The sequence below is a fragment of the Nestor notabilis genome, unplaced genomic scaffold (assembly GCF_000696875.1).
Source record: "Nestor notabilis isolate BGI_N333 unplaced genomic scaffold, ASM69687v1 scaffold12877, whole genome shotgun sequence".
Lineage (NCBI taxonomy): Eukaryota > Metazoa > Chordata > Aves > Psittaciformes > Psittacidae > Nestor > Nestor notabilis.
In genome coordinates, this window is record NW_009936986.1 from 322 (window position 1) to 14815 (window position 14494).

General features: G+C 51.5%; 1 protein-coding gene across 1 annotated transcript; it reads left to right on the forward strand.

The window, feature by feature from the left end:
• Nucleotides 1-430: 430 nt before the first annotated feature.
• Nucleotides 431-14375, forward strand: AARS (alanyl-tRNA synthetase; the record flags this gene model as incomplete). The annotated part of the gene is made up of 19 exons (XM_010018614.1): nucleotides 431-647; nucleotides 1273-1461; nucleotides 2723-2868; nucleotides 3658-3849; nucleotides 4282-4426; nucleotides 5271-5416; nucleotides 5969-6077; nucleotides 6176-6326; nucleotides 6668-6792; nucleotides 7569-7713; nucleotides 8360-8538; nucleotides 9082-9195; nucleotides 9684-9890; nucleotides 10502-10686; nucleotides 11130-11238; nucleotides 11604-11717; nucleotides 11997-12116; nucleotides 12568-12654; nucleotides 14262-14375. Coding segments are annotated over exons 1-19 (2721 nt in total), but the record flags the coding sequence as incomplete, so codon positions are not given.
• Between the last annotated feature and the right edge of the window lie 119 nt (nucleotides 14376-14494).

The window sequence follows — 14494 nt, forward strand, 5'->3', positions numbered from 1 at the left end:
GCTTCCAGACACCTCTGGAGTGACCCTGCTTTGAGCAGGAGTGGATGATGTGATCATTTCCAAACTCAGTCTTTCCATAATCCTGTGATTTAATCACCTTGAATGGTTTTAGGACTTGGCAATCCCCCACCATGTCCTCAGCAAGGCACACACAACCTCTTAATGAGTTCAGTATCCAGGTGAACTTGGTATTTTAAACCCACATGTTTTCAAAGACAAGGTAACTTGATGTAGAGCTCTAGAAATTAGGGAGGTTGGGGGAGAGGAAGTTTGCAGTTGGGCACCATTGTTTGGGGCAGGCTGATAGTTGAACTGAGGAGTCAGTGACAGTACTTACCAGTGTGGGGAGACACTTTCAGGAGATGAAGGCAGTGATCCTAATCTTACTGCTTGAGCTGACAACATGTAAGAGCTGTTATTTGTTGGTGTTCCTTCAGACTGCACCAAGGCCTTGGTACTTTCCCTTCTGCTTGTTTTGGACAGCTGTGATTTGCAGCTTCAGTATGGAGACCACTTTAACAGCAAGCCAGATCCGGCAACGGTTTATTGACTTCTTCAAGGAAAACAAGCACACCTATGTGCACTCATCTTCTACAATCCCCCTGGATGACCCCACGCTGCTTTTTGCCAATGCTGGTATGAACCAGGTAGGATTCCCACTCTGGTACTGTGGTCCTTATAGACAGACCCTGTAGCAGTTGAAACCTGTGAAGCTGTTTTATGCGGAAAACTACTGTTTTCTCCATCTTCCTTCTGTTCACGCAGAGGTGATTGGTGTGTCTGCTGAAGCCCACTGTGCTCTTGCAAAACTGGCAAGAGCATTGGAAGAGGTTCCTGTGTCTGCTGAGATGACTGTGCAGCGATGGGAGCACTGCCAGTCTCCCTTCCTTGATCCTTTGTACCACAGCTAGTCCTGGCAGAAATGCCTGACAGCAGCTTTAAAGAGTGGCTGAGGCTGGGCAGCTGAAAAAAGTCTTTCTTATCTTTTTTATCTTTGTCAGCTGGGAATCTGTCTACTTGCATTTCCTTTGGAGATCCTGGGGTTTGATGGGCTCCAGGAACACATGTATGTGTGTGAATGCTAAGCTCTAGGCACTGCTGCAGTCTTCTTACAGGCAGGAGACAGCAGGCTTGTGTCTGAAAGCTGCCTTGGGTATGTCCAGGCTAGTGGTCACATGACATAGATAACACTTACTGCCTTGCTGTTGCTTGCAGCATTTGAAAACAGGCTCTTGGTGGTTTCCTTGATTGCCCTTTTTTCTTTCCTTTCAGTTCAAACCCATCTTCCTCAACACTATTGACCCCTCACACCCACTCGCTAAACTGAACAGAGCCACCAATACTCAGAAGTGCATCCGAGCAGGGGGCAAGCACAATGACCTGGATGACGTTGGGAAAGATGTCTACCACCACACCTTCTTTGAGATGCTGGGGTCTTGGTCCTTTGGGGATTATTTCAAGGTAACACAGGCTAGGTGCAGCTCTGAATATCTTGCACGAAGTTACCTATCTCTGTTACCAACCAATTGCTGAGTTACTAACTCAGCAATTGCCAAGAAGAAAGAGAATATCTTGGTACAGAGTGGTTCCTAAGGTGCGTGTGGCTTCTTTGGAATTAATGAGCTTGGAAGCTGTCCTGACCCTGCAGAATGTTTTGAGATTAATTACTTCAGGTTTACAAAGCTGATTATATTAATATTGTGGTTTAGACCCAGCCAGTAACTCAGCACCAGCAGCCACTCGCTCACCCCCTGGGCGGGATGGGGAAGAGAATCGAAAGAATATAAACCCCATGCGTTGAGATAACATCAGCTTAATAACTAAAGTGTAATATAACACTGCTACTAATGATGATAATGGTAAGGGAAATTACAAGAGAAGAGAATATAAAACTCGGAAGGAAAGGGAAAACCCCAGTAAACACAAGTGATGGCCAATACAATTGCTCACCACCCGCTAACCGACACCCAGCCCAACTCGAGCAGCAGTCTCACCCTTCTGGGTGAATCTCCCCAGTTTCTATACTGGGCATGACGTGCTGTGGTATGGAATACCCTTTTGGCCAGTTTGGGTCAGGTGTCCTGTCTCTGCTTCCTCCCAGCGTCCTGTGCCCCTCTCTCACTAGCAAAGTATGAGACTGAAAAGTCCTTGATTGTGGTAAGTGCTGCTGAGCAACAGCTAAACCATTGGTGTGTTACCAGCATTGTTTCAGACTAAAGCCCAAACACAGCACTGCATCAGCTATTGGGAAGGAGAAAGATAACTGTTACAGCTGAAACCAGAATAATTAACTGTGCCAGCTTGGAGTCTTCAGGCAGAAGTTTCAGTGGCTGTCCTGGAGTTGTGGAGACTTGCACGTGCTGAGTGACAATAATGGACCTTCAGACAGGAGTGATCATAAAATAATGATGCCTTTTCTGAACCTCCTTGATAACATAGTGTTCAAATTCAGAAAGAGGTTGTTAAGAATACAGAATAACAGCAGAATTAAAAGGCTTTTGCGGAGGCAGTGAACATGCTAAGAGTTAACTTGTCTGCATCTGGAAAGCCATATGAGATATTCCTCATGACCTGTTCACTCCATATATTACTTTGCCTCCTTGTGTCAAAAGTCTGAAAGTTTTTGGATATTCAGCTGCTGATACCTATAGTACCAGTACTCTGCATGTTGAAGAGAAATTTTTCTTGCATTCACTTGCTGACCTCATCTTTCCTTCTGCAGGAACTTGCTTGTAAACTGGCACTGAACCTTCTCACCAAAGAGTTTGGCATCCCTGTTGAAAGACTCTATGTTACTTACTTTGGTGGAAATGAGGCTGCAGGACTGCAACCAGACCTGGAGTGCAAGCAGATCTGGTTGGATTTGGGGTAAGGCCTGAGGAAGGTGTGTGTCTTGATGAGCAATAGTCATTCAAGTAAAGATAGCATGTGTTCTGTGGCAGAGCACATGTAACAGGTGGTTTTAACAAAGTCAGAGCATAACAAATGTTTGCAGGGTGGTGGTGCTGCAAAATCAAAGGGCAGTACTGGTATTAGCTAGAAGATACTGAGAGCTTTCCTTTCAAAATCTCTTCTGTAAGCTTAAGAGCATACGAAGTGCCCCACTGGGTCAGATCACAGCACACTGTGCTGCCTCTGACAGTTGAGAAGATGCTGTTTCTACAAGAGCAGGCATGCCTGACTGGTATGCAGTCCATTCACCTCCTCCCCTCCCAGCATCCAGTGATTGGATTAACTATGTTAGAGGGCTAGCCATCTATTCCCCTTAGCTTCTGTTTGGGGCCCTGCTCCTTCAGAGTATGTCTGATGCTGTTTTTCTGAATCTGAGGCATAGTCTTCCACCCAGCTTTGTACTCTGAAAATTGAAGAGTCCTACTCTTTTCTTTACTCTCTTCCTAAGGCAGCTGTTCCATCCCAACAGTGCAGGAGCTATCCCTCCACCTGGGACAAGTGCCAGGTGCCAGTGTTCACTTGATCCTCCTCAGCAGGAGTCATGAGAGATTAGTCCTCTTGGATTAGCCTCTCTCAAGACTCCTGACAGTTCATCTGCTCATCCAGGGAGTTAGTGAGTTGAGGTTTCTCTGGTATAGTCCTTAGTTTGGGGAATTCTTGCCTTGCTGTTAATATTTGTTGTTCAATAGGAGTTTCTTGCTACAGGCTGGCTGAGGGCAGGATTCTGCCTGGCAATATGAAGGATAACTTTTGGGAAATGGGAGACACGGGGCCCTGTGGCCCTTGCAGCGAGATCCACTATGACCGGATTGGGGACAGAGATGCTTCACACCTGGTCAATCAGGATGATCCCAACGTCCTGGAGATCTGGAACCTGGTGTTCATACAGTTCAATAGGTGAGCCAGACTCACTTCCCTCCCCAGGCTGCTCCAGCACAGATACTTTTACCTGCCCCTGGCTTGCTTGCTATTTCTTTTTGTCCAGGAGCTGTGCACTTTGTGATGCTCTGTGCCCTGCCCCTCCTGTATAGAAGAGGCTGGTCACACTGGCTTTGGTGACAGATTGGGAGTATTTTTCTTAGTTACCTGCCAAGAGTTCAGTGGCGGATAAGTGCCATCCCGCCATGGGTCTAAATTGTCAGTAAGGGTCTTGCTAACTGTATTCTATCAAAGTTGTCCTTTGTGGCTTGTGTATGGGCCCACATCATAAACCTGATGGCAAAAAGGCTCATGGAGATGAGGATTTCCTTTTGGGAATCCATGGAGATGGAGTTTCCTCTGCAGAGCCTCCATCCATCTCACCTCATCTTTCTTTCTGTGGCTGGGCAGGGAGGCTGATGGGACACTGAAACCTCTTCCTAAGAAGAGTATTGATACTGGGATGGGTCTGGAGAGGCTGGTCTCTGTGCTGCAGAACAAGATGTCCAACTATGACACTGACCTTTTCCTTCCTTACTTTGAAGCCATCCAAAAGGTACAAACTGGGGGGGTTTGGGTCTGCGCCTGACCCAGCTGCCTCCATTCCCTGAATCCCTGGGGAGATGCATGGGGTAATTCGGCCGGGCGGTGATGTCTGCAGGTCTCTGCTTCCCTGGCTGTTGTGAGCCCCACGCGTTTGTACTTTACTGAGGATAGGAACACAGGCTGGCACAGTAATTGCTGCCTTGGGACATGTTTCCCAGGGAAAATACGGGACAATGAGCAGTGCAGCTTTCCCAAGTGTTTCTGTGAACTGTCCTTGTGCGCAGTCCTAGGTCCTCTCCCAAGTGGGAGATGCTCTGCAGTCCCACCTGGCCAAGTGCCATCTTCCTGCCATGTGGTAGAACATGTGATGCTGCTAACCCAGAATCAGAGTTTGTCCTTCAGTTTCCCACCTGGAACATGCTGATCTATAATAAATCCCTTTAGAGAGGAGGTTTTTGCCATAAACCCTGACAGTTTGCTGTAAGACACGACTTGCAGGAGCAAATTCCTTGGTTGGGCAGGTTATGCCAGGACTCTGGTCCTCAAGGATGCACAACAGATGATTTCCTTGCATTCTGTTCCTCTCCCTCTCTCTTGTGTCCTGGGCTCTTAATGTTGGGATAAATAGGCTTTCCTTTCCTCTGGTGTTGCAGACCCTGGAAGCACAGGCTGTAGCACCATGCAGAGCCTCACAGCTCTCACTTCACTTTCCAAGGGGAGCATGCGTCCTGTGTGGTCACAGGCAGTAGGATGGTGGGTGGCTTCTGAGGCACTTCCCTGTTGTTCTGCCATGTTGCTGGTCCTCACCATCCTGAATTGTGCCCTTTGCCCACCACCTTCTCCTCTCTGCACAGGGCACAGGTGCCAGGCCCTACATGGGGCGGGTTGGTGCTGAGGATGCTGATGGAATAGACATGGCCTACCGTGTGCTGGCTGACCATGCACGGACCATCACGCTGGCCCTTTCTGATGGGGGCAGACCTGACAACAGTGGCAGGGGGTAAGAAGGGAGCTGCTGCAATATGCTGCTCCCATTCTGTTCAGCATGGCTTCCCCAAAGGCACTGGGCTCTCTGGGATGTCTTTGAATTCATCACTGAAACAGTGGATAGCAGAGTGTGGGCTCAGTATATTTGATGCTTCAATCCCTGTAGTAAGATCTGCTCAAAAGGCCAAGACACACAGGTCTGAGGGTTCTTGTGCATCCCAGTCCTGCTGTGTCAGCCACCAGAAGGGATCACTGGGCAGACAGGCACAAAACCCTGCTCGGTGCAGTGCTGCTGTCAAAAAAGCGATGAAGTTTGGGACAGGGGGCTGTGCTGTGGTGCTGCTGGACTGCTGGACTCTTAAGTACACAGTCTGAGTGATGAAGCTGAAGCCTGGCACCTCACCTCTGGTTTTCTGATGCTGTGACCAGCTACTTGAGAGAAAATGTGGGAAGAGAACCCTGTGCTCTTGGTCCTGGGAAGGGGTGCTGGTAGGTGGATGCTGGTGGATCCTCTAGGACAACTCAGAGGTGTAACATGTGCATGAGGGGCTCTGTTGTTTCCTAGATACGTGCTGAGACGCATTCTCCGAAGGGCTGTGCGCTACTCCCATGAGAAGCTCAGTGCCCCCAAGGGTTTCTTTGCTACTCTGGTTGATGTGGTAGTGCAGTCACTGGTAAGTCCTTCCCCCACTCCACTGTATGTCCTGAAGACTTTCCTCTGCTGAGGTGTGCAGATCTCCATGCTGAAGGACTAATCCTCTTGGGTCTGCAGGGAGATGCCTTTCCTGAGCTAAAGAAAGACCCAGATATGGTGAAGGATATTATCAACGAGGAAGAGGATCAGTTCCTGAAAACACTCATCAGAGGGCGTCGTATCCTGGACAGGAAGATCCAGAGCCTGGGAGACAGTAAAACAATCCCTGGTAAGGCTGTGACTTATGTCTGCATGCAACAAAAAGCATTTATTATGTGTGACAAAGTTCAGGGTCAGATAGGTTGGGAACTGAGAGATGGTGGAATGTGTAGAGGGGCATAGTTGGAGTCAAAAGACCATCGCTCAGGGCTGGGCCCCCCATCTCTCCTCTGGCCTGTGTTTACTTGCTCAGGTTTCTCCCCTGCCCAGACACACGATGTGATAGTGTGATCTCTGTGCTATCAGATGTTTATGTTCACGAGAGGTTTTTGCTGTCCTACCATGATTCAGAGCCAGGGAAGGGAGCGGTCTTGTGGAACAGGTTCTGACTGCTCTGCTTTTTCTCTGAAGGCGATACTGCCTGGCTGCTGTACGACACCTATGGCTTTCCTGCGGATCTCACTGGGCTGATTGCAGAGGAGAAGGGCCTTGTTGTGGACATGGAGGGCTTTGAAGAAGAGCGGAAAAATGCACAGGTAGATAGCAGCTCCAAGAGGAGCTGGTCTCTGGGTGGGCAGAGAGGATTTCCTTCTTTATAGTTTGCAGTAATGAGTCTGCTCCTTTCTTACCAGCTCTCCTCACATCCGGTGTGTCCCAGTGCCCTGGAAGAAAGACCAGGGCATAGCACCACGGTTGTTGCAGGACCTGTCTTTTCTGTGTGGCTGAGGCTGATTTTACTCACTGTGATGCCAAGGCCCTCAAGCTCAGCATTCAGACAGATATAGCAAGAGTGCTCGGAGCACCTCCCTACTATCTGTTCTGGATTGGGAGTTTTGGGACTTCCTGTCTGAGGAGCTGTGTCTAGACAGGCCTTTAGCTTGGGTGTTTCTCCTAATGTGTTTGCTGCAGCAGCAGGAAGTGGCATTGGCCAGCTGGCTGGGTACCTGCCTTGCCCTTGCTGGGCTCAGGCCTGCTTTGTCTGCCTGCTGGTAGCACTAGAATAGCCTGCTCTGAAGCCAGAAAAGACAGGAGCACTCCAGCTGCTGGCACACAGGGCAAAGTGAATGCCCCATCCCTGGCAGTGTTCAAGGTCAGCTTGGACAGGGCTTGGAGCAACCTGCTCTAGTGGAAGGTGTCCCTGCCCATGGCAGGGGATTAGAACTGAATGAGCTTTAAGGTCCCTTCAAACCCAAACCAGTCTGGGATTCTATGAAGTGCTAAACCAAGGCACTGTCAGGGAAACAAGTGAGGTGTGGTATGCATGGGCCAGTGCTGAGGTGTTTTTTCTCACTTTGGTGCTTGTCATTGGCAGCTCAAATCCCAAGGCAAGGGTGCTGGAGGGGAGGACCTCCTCATGCTGGATATTTATGCCATCGAAGAGCTAAGGGCCCGAGGGCTGGAGGTGACTGATGACTCGCCAAAATACAGCTATGCTTCATATCCCAGTGGTACCTACGGTATGAAAAAAATCTTCTCAGAATAATCCTCTGCTGCCAAACCTTTCCTGGCATGTACCTTAACAAGATCCCGCTCTGGGCTCACTTTTCCTGGGATATGGAGGTGGGAGTGGAAGTGTGTGCAGGTGAATAGCCTGCTTGCTACCAGTCGAGGGGGGAAGAAGAAGGGCAGACTGTTCAAGGGCTGCTGTACTGTTCAGGTCTGTTGTTACCAACTTGGGGTGATTCCTGTTCCCTGCAGCTTTGTGTCTCCACACCCTGATACTTGTGTTTCTCCGCTGCTCCTTTGCCAGTGCTGCAGGAGACTGCAGTTTCTGCTGGGTCCGCTAGAGGGTCCTTGGCCCACGTGCTCTGGCTTTTCCTGCTAAATCTTCCATTTGGTGGAGATTCAGGAGGCCCACGCCTTGTGTGCTGATGACTTTTTACTACACAGGTGTGGAAGGAAGTGACAGTCCCTGCCTTGGAGAGCACTGAATGTTAGTCTCTCTTACCCAGTTAACCGTTGCCCTAGTTCTTTCTTCTGCAAATGTGGTAGCTGCCATGAGCTCCTGCAATAGCTGGGAGGTGTTGGTGTGAAGTTCTGCTCCCGTGTAGTGTCTACAGGGTTTTTCTACTTTACTGACACTGCCTTTTGTCCTGGTGACAGATTTTGGGAGCCTCGTGGCCACAGTGAAAGCCATCCGCAGGGAGAAGAAGTTTGTGGAGGAAGTATCCACTGGCCAGGAGTGTGGGATAGTGCTGGACCGGACCTGCTTCTATGCCGAGCAGGGCGGGCAGATCTATGACGAGGGCTACATGGTCAAGGATGATGACAGCAGGGAGGATGTGAGTGGGCCTGAGAGCTTTTCACAAGACTTGGTCTGACCTGGGGCCTGGGCAGAGGAGGAGAAGGGGCATGGCAAGCTCCAGCAATGCTCTGTCCATGGCAGGTGTCAGGCATTGCACACGTTCCCTTTCCAGGGGTCCAGCACGGCACAGATGTGCTGGAATTTGTTCCTCTTGCTTCCTGGGGAGCTGAACTCTGTGCTGCAGCGTCAGGCTGTTGCCAGAACCTGGCCTGTGGTGGTGGTGCTGGGATTGCTGTGCAGAATAGTGCTTTCCAGCTGTGATGGGGAGCTGAGGTGGGGAGCTCTTTCAGCTCTGCTGCGCCCCATAACCGTGCCCCATAACCATGGCCTGTCTTCATTCACTTCTCCGCTTTGTGGCCCTGTGTGCTATGACTGGGGGAACTCAGCTTTTTCCTATCGCACACACCAGTCTGGCTCTCAGCTGAGGCCTGTCCAGTTGCAGCTCAGACCGCTGGCTGGACTGTGCGTGCCCCCTTGGTCTCCCTCTCTGCTCATGAGGTGCCTTTCCCTCTTTGTACAGAAAACAGAATTCACAGTGAAGAACGTGCAGGTCCGAGGAGGCTATGTGCTTCACATAGGAACTCTATATGGAAACTTGAAAGTAGGAGATCAGGTCCACCTGTCTATTGATGAGGTGAGTTAAGATATGGTGTAACACACAGGCGTTTTGGATGACAGTGGAGAGCCTGGGCTGCCTGCCCCACTCCAGACATTGCTCCCGTGCGCTCAGCCTGCTGAGTGCATGCTGGGTTGAGCCTAGTCTGCAGAATGCATTTCCCCTCCTTCTAGAGGCAGCATCTTTGGAGCAAGAGAGAAGGCTTCCATCTTGCAGTGTTTCTCCCTGCCGAGGAGCAGAGATCAGTGTCTGTGACCTGGTCTGGCCTTGGCCTCTCTCCAGACAGGCCCAACAAGGGGGCTGCTAAGGAAAAGCCATGCACACATTTGGTGGGGAACGTACTGCTCCCTTAGCTGAGGCTCTAAGGCAGCAAGTTTGATAAGTTCTCTGGTCTCCAGCTAGTTTAGGTTTCTGCTGGAGCAGCACATTGACCTCCGCTTCTGCTGCTAGAGCTGATGTTGACTCCGCAGTGCAGGATCCCATCTAACAGTGGCTTCCTCCATCAGACGAGGCGGAGGCCAGTCATGAGCAACCACACGGCCACCCACATCCTCAACTTTGCCCTGCGCTCTGTGCTGGGGGAGGCTGACCAGAGAGGGTCGCTGGTCGCACCGGACAGGCTGCGGTTTGACTTCACAGCCAAGGCAGCCTTGTCTACCCAGGAGATCAAGAAAGTCGAAGGGATCGCCAACCAGATGATTGAGGAGGCAAAGGTGGGTGCAGCTTCCAGGTTTGATATGCTCAGGAAAAGTCCACCTTTTGGATGATCTGGGGTACTGGGAGGTCAGCCCAACAGGAGTCTTCTGAGCTGCCGATGCAGTACTGTGCACAGACTGGCATCACCTCAGAGGATCTTGAGTGGGAAAAGTCCATGTGGGTTGGTACCAAGCCTTCTCTAGGGTCAGAGTATTTCTATGCCTGTGCTAGTGTCGCATTAGCTACAAGAAGTTTGGCAGAGTAGTTTTGCAGGGATGGCTGGATTTAGTGTACACCCAGCCACCCCATGATGTGTCCTCAATGGCGAGAGGATTGCTTTGTGTGGTGCCAGAGCAGACCCTGGAGGACCCTGTGCTCTGCTCAGGAGTCTGTGCTTAGAAACCATTTGAATGTAGATGGGGAGTCTGAGCAGGCAGTGCTATCAGGAATTTCGAAGATGGGGCATCTCACAGTGACTGTGCGTTCCCTGCAGCTCTACAAACAACGGTTCAGGTGAGGCGCAGAAGGTCCCTTTTAAGTTCTTTTGGAGGAAGTCAGGATTCCCTGGGCCCTTAGTCACAGCTGACAGGACTGGCTCTTACCTGCACCCCTTTCCTGTCCTCTGCAGACAGTGTACACCCAGGACTGCCCTCTGGCAGCAGCCAAAGCTATCCAAGGACTGCGGGCAGTTTTTGATGAGACCTACCCTGACCCTGTCCGCGTGGTCTCAATTGGCATCCCTGTGGAGGAGCTGCTGGCCGACCCCTCTGGCCCTGCGGGCTCCATCACTTCAGTAGAGTTCTGTGGGGGGACGTGAGTATCTGGAGAGGCTGGGGAAGGTGGCAGGGTGGCTGGAAAGGAGTCCCTGTGGAGCCTGAGCTCTACTGGGAGGGCTGGAGGTGTCTGCTGGCCACAGCCAGGGCAGAGCTGGAGGTGGTGGTGATCATGATGTGCCTTTGCGTTCCCAGTCCTGCGTCAATCCATGTTTAAAGTCAGTCTTTGCAGGCAGGAAAGATCTGTGCCTGTGTGCTGTCCTTGCCCACACGCACAGTCTCTGACAGTGCAGGAACAAAGCCCTTGCCACTTTTTCCTCGCTTATTTGCTTTTAGCAGCTAGGTTGGGGTTTCTGCCTGTCCCCATGCTTGCTGCCTGGCCCTGGCAGGGTGGTTTTCTTGTTTCCATGCTGATTGCTGCTGATGTGAGAGGTGGACTTCATACTCTCTCTTATTATGAGTCTTTCTGGGTTCTTTCCAAAGGCACTTGCAGAACTCCAGCCATGCTGGCCCCTTTGTGATTGTTTCAGAAGAAGCAATTGCTAAAGGCATCCGGAGAATAGTTGCAGTCACTGGGGCTGAAGCTCGGAAGGTGAGAGGAGGCAGGAGAGATCCTCTGGGAAATCCCACATATTAACCCTGTGCCAAGGTTCCTTTTGTTCAAATTTGTCCAATATCCCTGTTGGGATACTCATTACAAGGGTTCATGGGGGAGGTGGCTTTCTCTTTTTGGAGGAACTTGGCATTCCTTCTGGCAAAGAAAAATCCTGGGGCCTGTCTGCCAGCATTACACCCTGGTTCTGGTCACAAGCTGCCTGCTTTGGCTCTGCTGGTTCCTGAGGAATTACTGACCTCCATCTGAGGGCTGCATCATTACTTGCCCCTTCTCATGGGGTGGCCAAAAGCCCAGCCTGCTACATCTCCCTGCCTGACTTAACTGGGATTCTATTCTGCTAGGCACTCAGGAAAGTTGACAGCCTCAGGAGGCTGCTGTCAGCCCTGGAGGCCAAGGTGAAGGTCCAGACAGCTCCCAACAAGGATGTGCAGAAGGAGATCACAGATCTCAGTGAGGTGAGGATGGTATCTGTGCTCTGCCTCCCCAGATAGAATGGGACCTTGATTACCAGCATTGGGTGGTATTAATGAGGCCCAAGTTCAACTTCCTGCTCCCGTCCACACTGCCCCGTGTCCTGTAGGTGCTGCAGCCAGCACCTCATGCCTGAGGCTGCAAGAGGAGGGGAGCTTACTGGGCCCTGCCAGTTGAGGCACTTGAGGTTCATGAGTGTGGTGCAGCATCTCCTGCTGTGGTCACCAATACCTTTAACCCTCTCCGCTACTCCTGTTTTACAGACACTGGCCACTGCTGTCATCCCACAGTGGCAGAAAGATGAACTGAGGGAGGCTGTTAAAGCACTGAAGAAAGTTATGGATGACCTGGACCGAGCAAGCAAAGCTGACATCCAGAAACGAGTGAGCCCTGGTGGGAATAAAGGACAGTGCAGAAGGGCTGCAGGGGGCTCCTTTGAGAGCTCCACTTGTGTCCAGTGTGGAAGGGAGCCAAGCTGTGGGAATGTCCCTCATACATTTCAGCCTTCCAGCTTATCCCAGGGCATGTTTCCTGGGTTGAAATGCAATGCTGGTCTTGGAAGCTGGGGTATTTCTGCCGTAACAGTGCCCCTGGGGGCAGGCTTTCTCCTGGATCCTGTTGGATTTTCCTGGAGGAGGGCTCAGATACAGCACTGCTGCTGCCTTGCAGGCCACACACCCTGCTTCCCAGCATGACACTGCTGCAGGCTGGGCTGTGGGTGTGTTTGGGCACCTTGGAAGCCTCTGTACCTGCAGGGAAGTTACACCTTCACCTGGGTGGTTCTTGTGTCCATACACCACATGTGCTCCAACATCTGACCACCATTATCCTTAGGTGCTGGAGAAGACCAAGCAAGTCATTGAGAGTCACCCTAACCAGCCACTGGTCATCATGGAAATGGAAAATGGAGCCTCAGCAAAGGTAGGGGAGGGTCTGATCACTCTTCAGCAACCTTCCTCATGCCTGAGGAGCAGTTGGGTGGTCTCTGCTCCCTGGGGAGGTGGTGCTGTGTTACAGGGCTGGCTCTCTTGCTACCTGCCAGCCCTGAGCAGTGATAAGGGGAAGTTACACTGGGGCTGGGGCAGGGGAGACTCTTGACCACTTCCATACCTGATGGTGGGCAGGGACCCCAGAAGAAATGACACCATGTTCTGTCTTACCCAGCAGCCCTTAAAACACTAACAGGAGGGCTTAAGGAACTCTGGGCAGAAGCTCTGCCAAGCCATGGATGTCCTGCTGCATGTGGCTGTTGTACATCAGCTCTGGGAGTGGTGTCCTGGGTTGAACATGTGCTCCCACCTTCTGGGCATTGCCTGCTGCAGCAGGGCTTCAGTTTTTCTCCACCCAGGGCTGAAACTGCTCCTTCCCTCCTCCATGCTGAATGGGCTGATAGTGCCTGCAGTTGGCCTACTCTGGTTTTCATTCCCTATTTAAACTTCTACTCCAGGGGTCTTGGAGCTTATCCTGCTTTGAGAAGCCTGCTTGCTCTCTGCAGCCATCCACATCTCCATGGTGGCAGTGCATATTTTCCCTGGCAGAAGGGTGTATCCCATGGGACAGTGGTACTGTGTGCCCCAGCTAGAGCAGCACCACTTTGCCTCTGGAGGGCCCGCCCCTGAAGCTCGCTGCAGCATTGTATCTGTGCCAGTTCTCCCTTGGGATAACAGGATGCGTGGCAGTCTCCCTGGGCTCTGCAGTGTGTCTGCTGTGACTGACAAATCCTTGCAGCTTCTTCATGCTACATGAGTCCTCCAGACCCGCTGCAGAGCAGCTACTTCCTCCTCTGAGAGCTGCTTTCCTCTCCAGCCTTGGCGCTAATTCTGCCAGTTCCCAAATAACTGAAGGTGGGGAAATAAAAGCAGCTCCTCGCAGCAGTGAGGGAACACAGCCAGGGCTTGTGTCCCCTGTCAGGGCTTCTGCCCAGCATGAATGTGAAGGTCACTTGTGTTAGGGAGAAGGAGCGCTGCAGGACACTGCTGGCTGGTTAAATGCAAGTCCAGAGCCCTGAGGTCGCCACAGTGGCTGGAGCCACGTTGGGAGTGCAGGGAAGGTGTGCTGCTGGGATTGTGAGTCAGAGGAGGCCACAGAGATGCTGCAAGGGCTGGAGCAGCTCTCCTTGGAGACAGGCTGAGACAGCTGAGCTGGTTCAGCCTGGAGAAGAGGAGACTCTGGGAGACCTTACAGCAGCTTCAGCCTAAAGGGGCTGCAAAACGCAGGAGAGGGTCTTTTGACAAGGGCCTGTAGGAACAGGACAAGTGGGAATGGCTTTAACCTGACAGAGGGGAGATTGAGATGAGACCTTGGGAAGAAGTTCTTCCCTGTGAGGGTGCTGGGGCCCTGGCACAGGTTGCCCAGAGAAGCTGTGGCTGCCCCATCCCTGGCAGTGTTCAAGGCCAGCTTGGATGGGGCTTGGAGCAACGTGGTCTAGTGGAAGGTGTCCCTGCCCGTGGCAGGCGGTTGGAACTGGATGAGCTTTAAGGTTCCTTCCAACCCAAACCAGGCTGTGATTCCATGATTTTGTCCTACAGGCCCTGAATGAATCTCTAAAGCTCTTCAAGACTTACTCCCCCCAGACTGCCACCATGCTCTTCACTGTAGATAATGAAGCTGGCAGAATCACTTGCCTCTGTCAAGTGCCCCAGGTAAAGCTGAGATGCTGCCTCTGCCTTCCCTGTGCCTCAGTGGAGGATCCACAGCCTCCACAGTCTCACTGTCTAACACTGCACAGCCAAAACTCGTTTGGGTTTGGCAAGAGCCACAA